Raw genomic sequence first — 18,479 nt, 5'->3', positions numbered from 1 at the left:
ATATTCTGCTTTGTTTATTAAATGTCAATAACTGATGACATTTCAATTCCATGGCTTTCTTTGTTAAATGCATTTTGCTTCTCAATCAGACCAGGTGAAATTTTTCCCAAAAATTTAGGACCATACGTTATTTATGGTGTCATTCACAACTTGTGTTTCTTTGTAACCTTCGTCAGGTGTTTACTGATGTGCTTACATATTGATGTTGATATTGATGTTAATGTTATTGATGTAGTTATATAAATAAGATTCCATCTAAATTATCTGTGTTGTGAATTTGGGTTTCCGCTCCACTGAGATTATCGTCGTAGGTTTTCATTTTTTAGCTGGTTCAAATCTAATAATGGTAATGATAATGAATAAATCGTTTCACTGTATATCTCATAAGTTTTTATTTGACGTTTTAAGAATTGCGATTTAGCATTTCAAACGCGAAACATACTCTAAAGGCGGGGTCCCACCAGTCGCGCTGCTCTGCGCCGCGCTGTTTGTTTTGGTTCATTTGTGCGCGGAGCGAGCTTGAGCGACAAAAGGCGGGGTCCCACCAGTCGCGCTATTCTGCGCTGCGCCGCTCTGCTTCGAGCAGCGCGGAGCAGAACTACACAGAGCGGCGCAACTTTGCGCATGTGGAACAACAAAAGACACCATTATTGGGTTACACCAGTATTTAAAAGTAGACAAGTTTATAATGGAAATAATCTTTTAAGTGATTTAGTTGCAGGACAGTTTCAAAATTTTTTTTCGTATGTCGTTACACGATTTCGAGTACCTGTTTACAATGATTGAACCAGTAATAAGAAAGAGATGAAACAAAGCATTTATCAATGTCTACTGAAATTAAAATTAGCTTTGCCTGTGTCCATTGACTTTTTCATTTTCACATTTTCTCTTCTATATGAAGACAACAAAGACGTCATCTTTGTTTTAGCTTCAGCGACGGAACAACCGATATTGTCTGCAATAAATACCCATGCATCATATTTCTTACTTTTTATATGATAATTATTTCTTTTCGGATTCCACAATTCCGGTTTGTCTCTGTATGCCTAAATAAGTTTTTCAACTTCTTCATGATTCCACTCAAAACTCATTACGGAGATAGTACAGAAACACAATAATCTGTAAAAATGGTCTTCAATCACAAACACCGTTCCAACTAAACGCGCACTTTTCTTTGATCTACACTACTTTACCGACAACCAACGGATAATGTTCGTTCTTGTTTGAACTTGCACGGCGCAGCGCTACTTGTCGTTCCCACTAGTCGCTCAAGCTCGCTCCGCGCACAAATAAACCAAAACAAACAGCTCGGCGCAGCGCAGCGCGACTGGTGGGACCCCGCCTTAATAGTGGGAACGACAAGTAGCGCTGCGCCGTGCAAGTTCAAACAAGAACGAACATTATCCGTTGGTTGTCGGTAAAGTAGTGTAGATCAAAGAAAAGTGCGCGTTCAGTTGGAACGGTGTTTGTGATTGAAGACCATTTTTACAGATTATTGTGTTTCTGTACTATTTTCGCGATGAGTTTTGATTGGAATCATGAAGAAGTTGAAAAACTTATTTAGGCATACAGAAACAAACCGGAATTGTGGAATCCGAAAAGCAATAATTATCATATAAAAAGTAAGAAATATGATGCATGGATATTTATTGCAGATAATATCGGTTGTTCCGTTGCTGAAGCTAAAACAAAGATGACGTCTTTGTTGTCTTCATATAGAAGAGAAAAGGTGGAACTGAAAAAGTCAATGGGCACAGGCAAAGCTAATTTTACATTTTAATTTCAGTAGACATTGATAAATGTTTTGTTTCATCTCTTTCTTATTACTGGTTCAATCATTGTTAACAGGTACTCGAAATCGTGCAACGACATACGACAAAAATTTTGAAACTGTCCTGCAACTAAATCACTTAAAAGATTATTTCCATTATAAACTTTCGTTTTTCTTGTAACAAATGGTTAATTACTATAACAGCAGCACTTGCTATTGCTAATTTTGTTTCCATCGTGCACGCGTAAATAAAAACTGGAACTTATTTGCTCTTCTAGAATCACATGCGCAAAGTTGCGCCGCTCTGTGTAGTTCTGCTCCGCGCTGCTCGAAGCAGAGCGGCGCAGCGCAGAATAGCGCGACTGGTGGGACCCCGCCTTAAGTATTTGTTTACAATAGGAATCGTGACAAGGAATTTTTCTTCCGAGAGTCACTTTTTGTCCGATCAACGAGGGGTTCGGTCAGCTGTCCGCTAGACATTACCGGCTTTTCGCCGTATGGGTGATTTTTTAGTGTTCAAAAAAATCTTTTGGAAATCAATTTTTTTATCTCTGGGAAGCAGTGTTAGTGACAGTAAGCAGTCCACTATAGTACGAGACAATTAAATATTTGCTGGCAAGTTATAAAAGCTATGAAGAACGGAGAATTAGATTTGAACCTCCGTGTAATCTTCGAATTTGTCTTCAGAGATTTGAGTTGCAGTTTATGGAATTTGTGGTAAAAGGAGGACAAACTGTAAATTATAATATTTTTTTCCATTTTTCTTTGTGATGAAACAAATTAATGGAAGCTGAAATTTTCTATGGAGATATTTGTTCAAGTCATTTTTTAACAAATAATAAAAACTTGTCAGTGTTTAATGGCAGTGTTGAGAAAAATCGGACAGTGCGTCTGGGTTATTTTTTTCTTCTTTTTATTGTTCTATAAAATCTGCATGAAGATTTTAAAAAGCAAATTTATGATTTAACTATTAATAAATATAACCAGTATGTAACAATTGTGTATTGTTTAATTTCTGTAACAATCTTTTCTCTTGAACCACAATTAAATAATTGCTAACAGATTTGCTGAACGAATATACGATGTATGTGTGATTGTTAACTGTTTTTTGTGTTGTGATTTTGCTATATATGTATTTTGGTTTTAAAGAGTTTTCTTTGTCTCTCGAAGAAACGACGAAGTGGCGCGCTTTTTGGCAAATTATTTATGATTTTTCTTTGTATTGTTTATTTAATATTTCAGATTTAGCTCTAGTAGTTTTCATCTCCTAATTTTTCTTTTTTCAATTTTGCTTTTGTTTATGTGCTAGTAAGAATGATCCAAAGAACCACACCTACATCTCTTCCGATTCTGAGCAACGCGACCTCGTGCAAATGCCCATCAAACGTTCTCAAACACTGTCCATCGTTTGCTGTGTTACAATCTTCGTCTTTGACGGTTGTAGGAGCGTATATTTGTATACTGTTTATAACCTAGAATAGAAACGTGTAAAAAAATTACTGAGGGAACTCAAACTCACATATTATGGGTATACACAAATAATGTTATGATTTATTTATCCATTTTTTAGTGTATTATTTATCGTTTTTCATTTGCACAATGTTCTAACAAGTTTCAGTCAATAATTAAACGTATTATTTTATTCTAATTATTTTACTTTAAATAAATATACAGCTATATAAAAGTATATTTATTTTTTGTGCCAAAATACATTTATTCTCTCCAGCAACGTATTATATGATACATTATGGTATATGATTGAGTAAAATATGGATATCGGAAGCAGTTGATGGTATGAATTTTTTTACACGTATCTAATAAAATATTTAAGTATTACTTTGCATGTAATTTACTTCTGTTAATTGGCAGGTTGTTATTTTTAAAACAAAAAATATTGACAGTTTGTATTTAAATTACAACAAAAATCAAATAGGTATAGTATTGTGAAAGATTCTGTTACGGAAGAAAATATGATATAAGTATAGCAACAACATTTATAATACGATATAATCACAAATAATACCTTTTAAAAGACTTATAAAGATATTAAGACAGAAAACTGCTAAACAAATAAAAAAAATTGATTTGGTTAGAACACTTCTGTCGTGCATAGGGGAGGATGGGGCATTGTGAACCATCTAAGGAAGATATGCACATACTGTTAAACCAGAAATGATTTTGTTTTGTTTAATTAATTAGGGACGTTCATTAAACATTTAACTGTCATTTAGTTGCAATTGAAACATAATTTATTTAACGTATTTTCAACAAAAAAATGACAACTGACTATATGTCAAAAGTTCACATTGCCCCATAGGGTGGGGCAATGTGAACTACTGAGGAAAGTCACACTATTTCATTATCTAATGGCTATGTTTGGTAAATAAAATCAAGTAAAAAGAATTTTTTTATTAAAAATCCTTAGAAAACCGGTAACAGAACATTAGTAAAAATAGACACATGTTATATTTATTCAGAAATACAAAATTCACACTGAAATTCTTCATCATCTTCTGGATCTATTCCCGCACATGCTTCATGAGCCCATTTCAGACAGGCCGAGCAACGTACCCATCCTTCTTCATTGGCTGATGAGGAGAACCACTCGTTACAGTAAAACCATTCAGCATATTCACCATTGCCATCATCTTGTACTTGATGGTTACATTTATTTTTTTTCTTTCCCTTACCATCTTTGGAAGGACAAACTTTTATTTTTTTGTTACTTCTTTCACTATCTTCGTGCTTATCATCATTTATTTTTTTCTTAGCTTTTTCCTTTTTCATTGTTTCTATTGCCTCCTTCGTGTTTATTTCAAGTTCTAATTCTAACTTATACGGACTAGATGTCAGTACAGCCGTTTTACCTTTTTTGGATTTCCTCTTTGGTTCCATTAATTTACTTCTCTTTGGCAGAGGACGAATGTCTTTAGGGCTGTTTGCTCCAAATGAAGTTGTTGCTCTATTGTGTGCAGGGGAAATTGTCAATTGAAAATCGTTACCAGTATGAAGCTTTGCAACTGAGGTTGAAGCAATTACCTCATCTTGACTTAAGTGAGGCTCTGCAGTTGAAGTTGAAGGAATTGCCTCATCTTGACTTGACACTGGTAGACTATTATTCTCCAAATCTCTTTCAGTCGTAGCAGATGGTGCAAAATCGAGGTCTGTAAATATATTGGGATCATAAGGTACTATCCCACATTTTTTAAAAGCGTTAATAGCAGTCAAAGGTGTTGCAGCTTGTAAGAAAGCCTCACCAAAAATTTTAGAGATTTGGAAAGCTGTTACCACTCTGCCTAGGTTGTTATTAAGAAACTTTTCTAATGCCATATCATAATATCGTGCTAAAGGAGCCATGACACCAACATCGGTTGGCTGCATTCGATGGGTGGAATGTGGAGGCAAACAAATGATATGTACATGTTTTTCCCTAGCCAAATTAATTACTTCTATGTTTTTTTGTATGGCTGCTGTGTCCATCCAAAATCAATAAGATCGGATCGTCTTCACTTGGTTTCGTTTGTTGAAGAAAATGTTGAAACCATATTAAAAAGAGTTCACTATTTATCCAGCCACTATCGCTACAGGCGAATATTGAACCTGGAGGTGCACCAGCTTGGAGTTCAACTTTCATTCTCTTTCTTGCAAAGATTAACATCGGCGGTATGAAGATTCCTGATGATGACATGCAAATAACGGCTGTTAATCCACTTCTATCAGCAGAAGTAAGCCGTCCAACTTGTTTCCGTCCTTTATGCGCCAAGATTTTACTATTACATTTGGGGACTGTACCTAGACCTGTTTCGTCACAGTTAAAAACACGCGTTGGATTGACATGTTTAGAATCCAAAGTAGCTTTATACAGATCAAAAAATTGTTTTACATTGTAACGATTAAAAGCTTCAGCTCTTGCAGCAGATGTTGATTCGGGTTTACGTAATGAAAGCCCTGGGTGCCGTTTTCGAAATCCGTACGCCCAATCTAAACCTGCAAGTTTGTTTGTTTTATTATATGGATGGTCTATGTTATTTTTTTCGGCTAACTGGAAAGCTAGGTGACGAAGATCAAGCAAAGTAATTCCGTATAAACGCTTCTCCATATCTAAGATATAATTATACAATTCTTCTTCCTGTTCCTTGGTAAAAACCGTTTTGTAGAAACCTAGACCCTTTTCGTCAGGAGAAATTAGAAAGAGAAACTTTACTAGCTTTTAAATAGCCCATTTCCCCAGCTTTAACTGTCCTGATAGCATTCTTCAAGGCAACAAGAGACCAGGATTGTTGCTCAGTTTTCCTCACATAATTTCGTACCATTTCTAACTGCAAAAGAAGCATATAATTAAAAAAGTGTCAAGAAAATATAATGGGGCAATGTGAACCACTCCTAGTCCACGTTGCCCCATGCGTAGTACACTTTCAAAATATGGAAATTAACGTACCAGTTCACAACGTCTCAAAAGCAAATCTTAATTATTAAAAGCACATTTTACAAGCAACACCACAGTATCAAAAAGTTAAAATAATCATGTCTACTTACCAAGAAATCTTTAGTCAAAAGTAGTAAATTCCTTAGATCAGCAGCGACGAAACACGTGTTTTTAATTATAACACGTCTGAATGTACTCCCCGTGCGTTCACACTCATACTATACTATGCTCATACTAAAAGTAGATAAGATGTCTACGCATATTTGTAGTAGTTACTAGATGCAGTGTTGCCAATTTTAAACAAAATAACCGATGTGGTTTACATTACCCCCATGGTCCATGATGCCCCATCCTCCCCTAAATATCCACTCAAAACCATCCACTGAAACCATCAAAGTTGGCACTATAAATTATTCTCCAGAGTTTTCTGTTCATTTTCCTCTTGAACTTCTCATAAAATATCATGCTGCACAAATTGCAATAGAGTTATTTACATCAATAAACTCTTCTGTTTCAGTAGTATATAAAGCATATCGTTCATTTTGGACTAATTGAACTAATGAAATATTGTTCTTTTTATTATCATCAATCATTTCGTCTGAGGATATTATTAAAAGGTCTTTAAAATCTGCATGTCTAAAGCAGTTAGCTACAGTTTCTTGTGAAACTTTTTCCCATATTTTTGATATCAACAAGATCACATTAAGAACCGTAAATGTTTTTGGTCATTGCTGTCAAGGTTTTGTATTAGGCAACTAGACTTGCAGCCTTCTGTCATGAGATTTTAAACAACTTATTACACTTTGTTCCATAGATATATTATTTGACAGTAAGAACTTAAGTTTAATGCATTTCAGATTAGTAACAGCTGCATGAGTAGGATAAATTCTCAACCAAAAGTAGAACTTCCTTATTGATTGTTTTTAATATAACGTTCCAGTTTCGTAACGCTCTTTAAAAAATTTCTGATGTCATCTATGGTTTTACATTGTTTTCATATGTTACCGACAGTGAGTGTATATTTTTAAAGCATGGTTTGCTCGATTTACCAATAATTAAAACCTTTCTTTTACAAATCCTGTCATATTTGCTGTTACCATAATCGTTAGTCTCGTCTTGAACATTTTTCCTACAGAACAATTCTCTCCTTCGAACTTTAAAGTTCTGTCTGGTGTCATGTACAAAATTACAGTTTCGTCTGCGTTAAAAATGTTATCTGTTCTGTAGCCTTCCTATATTGTAGGCCATTTTTGCGCCATCCCCTCTTCAACAGCATTTTTATCCATGCTAGCAGCTTCACCACTTATTTTCCCGCCAGAAATACAGTACCGAATTGAAACTAGACGAGCAAATGAAATCTTCATCAAAATACTGAACAAAATCGTTTGCTTTTTATTAGAGAATTAGTCCATTTATTGACACATTATTAATTTATCCATTGATATTTGAACTACTTTAAGAAATCTTCCTCAATCTTCGTATTCTTCGTTGTTATGGCTCGTTTTATTTTCAAAATTTTTAAAAGGGTTTGAATTTTTTCCTTCTCTTTACAAATGGTTAAAATTGTCGAGTGTGATACACCATATTCTATTGTCAAGTATATGTTTAGAAACCCGGTCTCTAGCTTTGATATAATGCGTGATTTTTCTTCGATATTATTTGTTTTCTCTTTATTTGCGACATGTTAAAAGTTGAAAAAATTTATTTGGTGCGTCTTATGTAGGTACAGATAAGACTGATAAGCTGACAGAATACAAAGATTTACAAAAAGATTTTGTTTAATTTTGCAATTTTAATAGCATACTTATACTTAAATGTTTACATTATAGCTGAACGGGTCGTTTTTTAATAGATATAATTCTCGGAAGATAGCAACGATTATACACGCATATACGTCTATATTCCGAAGATATTAGCAACCAATTTAAAAAGCAATATTTTTGATAAAACGGTCAGCAGGGATCTTTCATTTTGGTCAATATAATCGGTATGTTGATCTAAAAGATGTTTTAACTGCAATTTAAAAATGTAAGATCACATACATATACGCTTTTTGAAACAATGTTTTTATAAAAAATATAATATTTGTGATATCCAAATTTTACTCACTTTTATTAATTACGATTTTTTTAATAACATTTTTTCCTTAACAGATTATATCAACCCATTATTTTGGGTCGTCTAGTGAGATATTTCGACATGTATTCTAAAAAAACACCACCGACAAAACTTCCCGAAATGTCAAACGTCAGCTTCACATCAAATCAACAAAATGTTAATGAAACGTAAATATTAAGTGTGAGGCTTCCAAATTGTTGCATATTCTTCTTTTAGTGGCTTCTAGACGTAGTATTCATTGTACATATTTAAATTTCTAGGTCAAACAATGGCGACCAATGGAATTTGCATATTTTAAAATTCATTGGATATTGAGTACTGGCAGATTACTTTTTCAAGCGAAATTGAAGTCTGACAATGTGACAAAAGAATTAGAACATAATTAACTGAGTAGAGATAACTATATAGCTACAGGCGGGAAGAAATTAACAATTGAATTCTAAGCTTGGAAGTAGACTTGTGTTTTTTATTGCTTTAAGAGTTACAAAAATATTAAAATGTATAAACACTTTTTTTTATAAATAACGATTTGAAAAACCACAAAAACGATTGTTTGATCTAGATTAAAAAAGCTATATTTATTTGCTTTAAAGCATTGTACATACTGCAAATTGCTTTTAGTTTTTTTCTAATTTCTGGTACTTTCTTTCCTTTACCCTTTTTTATTTTCTGTAGATTTTTGGTTTATTGTCTTTTAATTTCCTTTTTTATGATTGTAGTTATTGTAAACTTTGTAGACTTGGTGTTGGTTTATTAACTTTACATGTAGTTTGTTAAAATTTATTACAAGGTATGAAGGTAGCTAAATTTCGTGCCCTGTATTTATTGCCATTTAAAAATAATTAGGGAACGTACAAATTTAAATTTTTTTGTCCATTTAATAGCAGATGAAATAAAAACAAAAATAATAACCAATCCACTTGTTTTCTTGTCCTGGGATGAAAAAATGAGACGTACTTTAATCTAGTAATAAAGTTTTTATCTAGCTAACTAAAAGACCGAAGAAGATCAGCCACGTCGTAACCCATCGTAAATTCCATTATTTCACGTAACCTTTCAACACTAATTGAAACCACATTTGAGTTGAACTTAGTGGTTACTCAATCTTAGCGCTTTTGTAAGATCAATGTTCGAAGTATATGGAGCAAAATATCTCTAGGAGAAGTAACGGATGATCTTAGGTTGATATATGTGATCCTCTTCCAATCTTTTGTGGTGAATTACAGAAATTAGAGGGATTGGGTCTCATGGAATTCTGCAGGTAGTACACTGTCATTGTTTTTAAGTCAGTTTTGAGTTTCTCCTTTACTTCTTCAAAACTATTTCCTTGAGCACATATTGCAAGATCGTCAGCATAGAGGAAGTGCTTGGTTTCGGTCGGCGTAGGTTGGTCGTTTGTGTATATATTAAAGAGCATTGGTCTTCCCTATGGGAGGCCGTTTTTTTGAACTCTACACTTACTTACTTTACCCTCCAGCATAACGAAAAAACGTCTGTTTTGCAGTAAGGAATATACGACCTTACCCAGATGGTAGTCATGGAGAGTGTCGTATAATTTGCGGAGCAATGTTTTGTGCCTTACTGTGCTATAGGCTGCTGTCAAATCTACGAAAGCAGCTCCTGTTATAAGTTTTTTTTTTCAAAACCATCTTCAATGTGATCTGTTAGTGCGAGGACTTGACGGGTGCAAGATTTGCAGGATCTGAATTCTCCTTGTTGTGGGATGAGGTGCTTGTCGACATTTTTTTCTATTCTGGCGAGTATGAGTCTCGTATAGTTTGAAAAAAATAATACAACAGCAAAATAGGTCTGCAGCTACTGGGATTTTCTGGGTCCTTTCCTGGTTTTAACAAGGCTATTTATTTAGATTTTCTTCAAGTTTTTGGAATTTTGCAGGCTTTGCAGCACGTGTAATAAAGTCGCAAGATCCAGTTTTTTGCTCCTTGGCTTAGATGCTTTATTTGTTCACTATATATATCATCCACACCTGCAGCTTTCCCCTTTTTTAACCTATTCATACTGTCGTGGAGTTCTTTTAGTGTAAAAGGAGTTCCTAGGTGGTTTGTCTCCAAATCCAATCTTCTAGTGTTTGGGTCCTTATATCGGTTCGTAGCTCTTTCGTTCATAAGGAGTTGAGCAGCGACTTAGTTTTGATCACCGCTAAGTTTTTTTACAAGGTTCCATGCTATTTTGCTACTATGTGTCATGTCCATTTTTTCCAGGGTCTCAATCCACTTTTCCTCTCTGGCTTGACTTAGCTGTTGGATAGTACTGCTCCGCAGACAACCTTTTCTTGGCTAAAAGAGTCAGTGGAATAGAGGGTTTCGTATGTTCTCATTAGTTTTTTGGACTGGTTAGACATCCCGGGAACATATTGTTTGTCTACATCCTCTGGGGATAGCTTTTCTAGACACATTTTTGATTACCAAATTTTTCGTAGTTCTTTACTTTCTCTATATTTATACCAATTGGTATATGCTGAGTTTTTGGTATGGGGCCATATACTACTTTAGTACATCGATCTTCGAGGTTATTACTTGAAAAACAGATATCCGGGTTATATCCTCTTTTCCAAACTTTGCTCTGAAAAGATGGTGAAAGTTTAGGATCATGGATTAACGTGAGGCCACTCGTTTCGGCCCATGCTTCTTCTGCGTCTCCATTTCCATCCGAATCTCCATAGCCCCAGAGTAAACTATGACTGTTAAAGTCTCCCAGTACAAGCTGATTGAGTTGTGATTGGAAGTTAGTTGGGGGTGAAAATATAAAAGGCTGGCTTGGAGGCTTGTACACCGAGATTATTGTGCATTTTCCGATCTCAGTGGTTATTATCTCTATACCGTGTATATTTGTTGTTCCCACAGATGAGACTATGGTTTGAGTTCTCACAAATACCGCGCTCCAATGCTTTTGTGTGGTATCTCCGCAATCAGTTTCATACCGGAGACTTTCGGTCTCGCTGCAGTTAGGTCTCTGTGGGTTTTCTGGATGCACAATACCTCACATTTCGTCTTCTTGCAGAATTCTGATAAAGATGTCTTGTTTGGCTGTAGTGATGCCCTCAATATTTATGCTCGCTACTGTCAGTGTTGGCTCTGAGAAGAACCGTTGTGGCTTGATGTTTGCCATCTGATTTGGTTTGGTCCAGTGTTGGAAGGATTAGCCATCTACTAGTAGACGTTTCCAGGGGACGCCGTCTATAGTGTTATCTTTGTAGTTGTTGTGGCACTATTGATATCGTGGAGGCTCTTTTTTTGTCCCCCCTAATAAATAACATAGTTTTTGTCGATATATTTTTGGTATTTTGGGTAATTTTGTTGTTATTATCTACATTCTGATTTTGCCCAATAATAATGTGGTCGCTTCCTACAATCGCTGAGTTTACCGCCCATTTGATTACCTCAGTTTAAGGAAGAAATACCGTAATGATCTAATTAATTTAACTTTTAATCAACAAAGAGCATGCAATTAAGCTAACTTCATTCTATTACTTTATTATTTGGTTAAGGTATTATTAACGCTTTCGAGGATATTTTCTAAACCAAAAATTAATATAAAGTATCTAAATTTGTATTATACTATCTTATATAATGACTTTATGTTAAAAAAAACTTATAATACAATGGTTTTAGAAAATACCTTTATAATTCTGTACTACTTGGTGATGGTGTACTTACAAATATTTTATCTGTTTAAGTATAATTCAGCCACTGCTCCTCAGGCGTCTACTCGCATATTATTCGCCCCAAGGAGAACCAGTAAGCATCGAGGAAGCCTATTACTTCGCCACTGGTATTGTTCTATGCTCCTTAATCTCCGTGCTGTTAGTCCACCCGTACATGCTCGCAGTATGCCATATAGGCATGAAAATGAGAATAGCATGTTGTTCTCTCATCTACAGAAAAGCATTAAGGCTAAGCAAAACGGCTCTTGGTGAAACCACTGCTGGGCAGATTGTAAATCTTTTGTCCAACGATGTTAACAGGTTCGATTTGGCGGTTATTTTCGCTCACCAATTGTGGTTAGCTCCTGTGGAAACTGTCATTTGTACTTACTTTATGTACATGGAGATTGGAGTTTCTGCTATAATTGGTGTTGCCGTTCTTGTTGCGTCAGTACCGTTGCAAAGTAAGTATTTAATAGAGATGTGAAGATATTTTAAAGTTACCATTTATATTATTTTAACATTATTTAGTAAACAACAATAATCATAAATAAATATAGACAAATGTGGGTTACTTTCAAGCCATACCGATCTATAGTACTTTTCTATTTTCCTCCGTCCATTACCTGCTTGCTTTAATTCTTTTTTTTTTATCTTCAACATGTTGCATAACCTCTTCTAATCGTCTACTTGGACTACTCTTTTTTGTTTTTACCTTTGATGTTTTTAATGCTATCCGTTTAATTAATTTTGATTCTTTTAGTCCGTCCAAGTATTACATATGCAATGTCTTGTCTTCTTAATTGTTTCAGCCATTATTGTTTACTTGAATACATTGTAAAATGTATCCCCGGTTAAGATAGGCAAAATGCCCTCACTCCAAAAATTCATTTTTTTTTCATTTTTTTGCGTTCTAAGTTCAATTTTAACTCGCCACCATATTCATATCAAATTATTTGGGGGTTTTTACTTGATTTGCCCAACTTTTTTTACCTTTATATATATATATATATATATATATATATATATATATATATATATATATATATATATATATATACCGGTATTTAGGTGCCTCGCCCTTCCGGTAGGGATCTATGGAGGAGTATCACTGAGCCGCAAGCCCTTATCTCTTGCCGTACTGCTCCACCATAGGCCGATCAGACACCAGCATATTCTAGTCTAAGCCGCAGATTCATTTAGAATTTTAAACTGCTGCGTTAGCCTTTTTGTTTTCTGTACACCGAGCTGGGGATCGAACCACTGAACCACTCGCAGTGAAGCGAATGAGAACCGTCCGCCCAGCCCGCTTGGCTATCTGACCGACGGCTTTTTACCTTTATACGTCATTAAATAGCATGTTTTCAAAAAATTTATAAAATAATATAAGACAATGTACAGTGCTGGCAAAAAAATCTTTACACAGTGAATAAAACACATAAATCAGGATAATTGTTATTTTAATTTTACAAATTAATACTTTGTCATATCACCCTTATAGCCGATGACAAGCTGGATTCTCTTGGGCATGGATTGAGCAAGGTTCAAGAAATATTTTTCTTCTATGGTCACCCACAACCTATTTAACTCCTCTTTCAGCTGATTTATGTTACTCGATCGACACTCTTAAACCTTATTTTTCATCATATTCCAGGCGTTCTCGATGGGATTAAGATCGGGCGAGTTACCTGGCCATTCCAATACGTTGATATTGTGATCACTTAAGAACTTTGACACTGTCTTGACCTTGTGAGCAGTGGTACCATCGTGCATAAAGAAATCACATTCGTGAATTTCCCACAAATTCATTAAATGTTCTTCTAGAACAGTTACATAGTTGCTTGCCGTCATTTTAACATTCTTTGGCAAGAAATAAAACCCTGCTCTTTCTTTATTTCCACTAAACGCACCCCATACCATTACACTTTCAGGATATTCGACGGTTTTAGCTGTGAACTTTGGATCGTACCTTGACGCGACGTGTGGACGACTAATAAATTTGGAGCTTCCTGTTACTAACCTGAACGTAACTTTTTTCCATTATTCAGGCGTCCAATGCTGAGACCTTTTGCAAAAATCTAATCTTTTTTCTTTATTGCTTTTGTAAGCAAGGGCTTCTTTGCAGCACATCGACTTGGTAATGCTAGATATTTCCGAAGCCGGTGACGAATCGTTTTTGTTGGCACATGGTGTCAGTCCCAGATGATGTTTTTTTTTAGGAGTTCCAGAACCAGGTTTTCTTTCCAGAACAGTCCCCGAAGGCAACGAGACGCAGCCGACCGTTTCAATTGATAAACTGCCTCTCTTGAAATATCAATATCACGTGCTGCGGTAATTCCCGAGTCCCCTTTCTCAAGTAACGTTAAAGCACGAACTTTCTCCAGTTGTGTGAGTTTTTTAGACCCATATTTTTCACTTTAATTTAGAATTTAATGATCCCAAACTTTACTGAGTACATAAAAAGAAGCTTAACACTGACTACTTGCACAAAGCCAACTGTATACAGTACAAACACGCCGAATAAACTAAAGAAACTAAGCGGTCAGTAAACTACAGACAGCAGTCGTCGCAAGTACGTTATCCCCTCTTCCCTTAAATGTAAATCAAGCGCAGACAGTGGTGGAACGATGAGCTGGAACAGAAGGTTAGAGAGAAGAAAGAGGCTAGAGAGAGGTACGACAGGTCTAAAAGAGAGGAAGATAAGGATATATACAAGGTAGCAAAGAGGTAAATAAAGCGCGCTATAGTTACTGCTAAGTAAAGATCGTCTGCATAGCTGTATGAAAAGTTGGAAACACCCGAGGGATGAAAAGATTATAAAGCATTGCTAAAGCAAAGGACAAGTCATCAAAGGAATTGACCCACGTGCAGCAGATTAAGAGTGCAGATGGAAGAGTGTTAAGAACCGATATTGAAATAAAGCAAAGATGGTATGAGTACCTTAGTAAGTTGCTAAATAAAGAACACCAGAGGAGAGCCAGAGGATGCGGGATCCCAAATGAGAATGTAATAGCGGAAGTAGCGAGAGATGAAGTTATCGGGGCGTTAAATAGGACGAAGAATGGTAAGGCAGTAGGACGTGATGAAATACCTGTGGCGGTTTGGAAGGGTCTAGGAGAGGAAGGGGTTGATATTTTGTGGCAAATGATGAGTAGGCTATATGAGGAAGAAAGGATGTCCAATGCATGGAGAGAGAGTGTGATGGTATCATTGTATTAAAGTTAAAGGGGACATCAGGACTGTAAGAACTATAGAGGGATAAAATTAATGTCTCACCCAATGAAAATTTGGGAGAGAACTGTAGATCAAAGATAAAGGAGAGCGACATCGATAGGAGAACAAGTTTGGGTTTATGCCACGAAGGAGGACAACGGATGCCTTGTTTGCATTGAGACAGTTGATAGAGAAATACAGCGAGAAGAAAAGAGAGCTACATTTAATATTTATAGATCATGAGAAGGCTTATGATACAGTTCCTAGACAAGAGCTGTGGTGTTTTTTTGCATCAAGGCCCTTCACTCAGTCCTTAGAAATAGCAGAGCACATTTTACGTCAGTGTGACAGTCTGGCAAATGTGCGGTTCTTTGCATTAGGAGAAGAAATTCCACCGGCAAATAGCTACATGGAAGGTACAGTCTCGAAGCTACTAGACTTTATAAAAAGGGTCAGGCTAGAGAATGTTATCTGGGACTAGAAGACCACAATAGATCTGAAAAGGTCGCAGTGGAATAGGCCGAAAGGTCATCTCTCTAAATCTAAACTAAATGTGGGACGAAGGATAGAGCTGTTAGAAGTTGATGGAAGGAGAGGTAGAGGAAAACCGAAGAGAAATGGAAGGACTGTGTGACAGAGGACTTTAGGCGAAAAAGACCCAATGGACAAAAATAAGTGGCGACGAAGAGTAAGGAACAGTGATCCCTGAAAAGGACAAAGCTGAGGAAGAAGAAGAAGTCTCGAAAGTTAATATATAGGTCCATTAGTAAATTGATGTATGGTGTGACAAAAATATTGGGGTCAAAATAATTTTTAAGAATATACGTCTGATATCGTTGAATTGCATCTAAATCACTGACTTGTAAATTACTAGTAGGTATTTTTCAGGTTTAAACAAGTTGGTTTGAAATTGGCCGTCGTGTTCTTGGATAGTCCGTTGTATCTATTTATTCTTCCACTTTATATATAACAGTATATTATTCTTCGTACATCGTAAAAAAACCATTAAAATTAATAACTTCAAATGAACATTATAATTATTTATCTTTAAGGTTTATTATCAAGAGTCTCTTGCACAATAATTAATTGTTAAAACATAGTTTAACTTTAGTTAAACATATTTATATAAAATTATATTTTAATTTTTAGTTTATTTGGGAAAGAAAATATCCTTCTATCGTCTTAGAACCGCTTTAAGAACGGATGAAAGAGTCAGACTGATGAACGAAATTTTGTCAGGCATACAAGTAATTAAAATGTATGCTTGGGAGACACCATTTGCCCAGTTGGTAGCTATGGCGAGAAGGTAAGGATATTTAAATAGGATCTTTAATTAGCCAAGCAATAAAACACTGAAAACTTTTGTTTTCAACACTTCCACAAATTTTTATTATAAATAATTATCACTACAGCTATTTCGGCAGAGTGCCTTTCTCAAGTGAGCTATTTTTGTTATGCATCCAACACTTTATAGTCTTTAACTAAATAAGTTGAGGAGGGGAAAATTGTTTGTCCCAAGTTGGTCATTGAAGATGATCATAGAAGGTGAAGTGCGTAAGTAAAATCTGTTTTTCTATTACTGAAAGCCCTTTTGTGTTCTGCCATCCGTTTGAAGGTGCTACCCGTTTGACCGATGTAAGTTTTTGAGCAGTAGCCACATGTAAGTTTGTATACTTCACTGTCCCTTTTGTTTCCAGAAAAGTAGACTGTGAGAAGGCATCTGTTTTCATCTCACAATGTGTTCATTTATAAGTAATAAAAGAAAATCAACGACAGTTCTTTTTCAAAACATGTTTTAGTCAAGATTTTAAATGCATGGACTTGGTACGATCCCGAAGAAGCAACATATAGTACCCTGGCCTGAGGATCTTAATGTTTTAACAAATTAATTGTATTTCATTAGCAAACAAAAGTATGACGATATCATGTCCTTATTGCCATTTGTACCAACCGTATGTCATACATTTTATAAAACTTTGAAGTGTTTAAACTCGGCAGGAGACTATCCAAATGCTGAAGACGATGAAAATCCTGCTGTCTAATGGACAATAGGCCTACCCTTTTCTTATTATTAATCCATAATAATCATTGTTCTAGCTGTATGTTAGGCTAATAAATATAGTATTTTATACATTATTTTATACATTAATAACCACCATCCCTACTATTAAAGGACATGCTCAGTGGTAAAGGGCACTATGTCTGCTACTCATCAAAAATATAAATTTTTTTAATAAAAATAAATTTAAAAAAATTATAATTATATTATTTTAAAAGAAAAGTATACAGTCCTAAGTTTATATGTACAAAGTTTTGTTCAGATATTTCTAAAAACATACTCTCTATAAGCAAATCAATTTGAAAAACAACTTTTAACAAGCGTACTGAAAAGTTTTACAAAAGTTTAGTTTTAGCAAAGGCATATAACATATATATACATATTTTCAGTGAATAGACAAGGATAATCATATTTCTCTTGGTCTACCCTCCACATTCCTCATGCACGCCCATTAGTGAACGCCAGACGATTATTTCCGATCCAGATTAAATGTAAGAAACAGTGGCAGGGTTGCTTTATTACATATTTGAATTAAAACATTGAATTGATTTAAAAAATTGCTATTCAAAACTGGATGATGATATTAAAAATGAAACACTAATTGACACACTTAAATCCATGAGAAATTTACAGATTCGCATTTTATTTGACGAAATTTTAACCTAATTTCCAATAAAACAAGATAATTTTGGCAACATCGCCATTCATCCGATCTCTTCAATGGTAAACTGCATACGGGATAGGCCGAATGCTCAGCTATGTATTTCTTTTTGGAGATAACTGCGTAAGGGTGAAGATAAAAATTTGGTATGCCAACTGTTTATACAGCAAAAGAACGGGTACAAATAATAAAATGGTACTTTGGGTATTCAGTATTCAGTTCAAGAGGGTAAATTTGGGTATTCAGTATTCAATTCAGTACAAGAAACTATTAATTTATTCATTATGGCTTTTGAAAATAGGCCAATACCTATAAAAAAACTGTATTGGCTAATATGCATCAATTTGAAAAGTTTGGCTGTAATAATGGCAAATCTAAAAAATGCTGCCTATCAGATCAACCTCGCGAAAAGAAAATTTCTCAAGAACGAGAAATTAGAGAAATTCAAGTTTGTGCATTGGCTGAAGCAACGCCGTGTTCAAGTAAACAAATTGCCGATGAAGTTGATTTGAATGCAAAAACAGTGAGGAATATTTTAAAAAGAAACAACTACCATTGTTATAAAGT

General features: G+C 35.1%; 1 protein-coding gene across 2 annotated transcripts in view; it reads left to right on the top strand.

Annotated features, from left to right (window-relative positions):
* The window catches only part of LOC140443200 (probable multidrug resistance-associated protein lethal(2)03659), a 103,692-nt gene that overhangs the window by 60,946 nt on the left and 24,267 nt on the right, over positions 1–18,479 (top strand). Inside the window, exons 4-6 of one of the 2 annotated variants that reach the window (XM_072534317.1) lie at positions 8,351–8,482; positions 12,013–12,443; positions 16,342–16,498. In XM_072534317.1, the coding sequence (XP_072390418.1) occupies positions 8,351–8,482; positions 12,013–12,443; positions 16,342–16,498 (720 nt within the window). The remainder of the gene's footprint in view (positions 1–8,350; positions 8,483–12,012; positions 12,444–16,341; positions 16,499–18,479) is intronic. The other variant, XM_072534318.1, reaches the window with a different exon arrangement.

The sequence above is a fragment of the Diabrotica undecimpunctata genome, chromosome 6, assembly GCF_040954645.1.
Source record: "Diabrotica undecimpunctata isolate CICGRU chromosome 6, icDiaUnde3, whole genome shotgun sequence".
In the NCBI taxonomy this organism is placed as follows: domain Eukaryota; kingdom Metazoa; phylum Arthropoda; class Insecta; order Coleoptera; family Chrysomelidae; genus Diabrotica; species Diabrotica undecimpunctata.
This window is presented reverse-complemented; position numbering and strand designations above follow the sequence as displayed.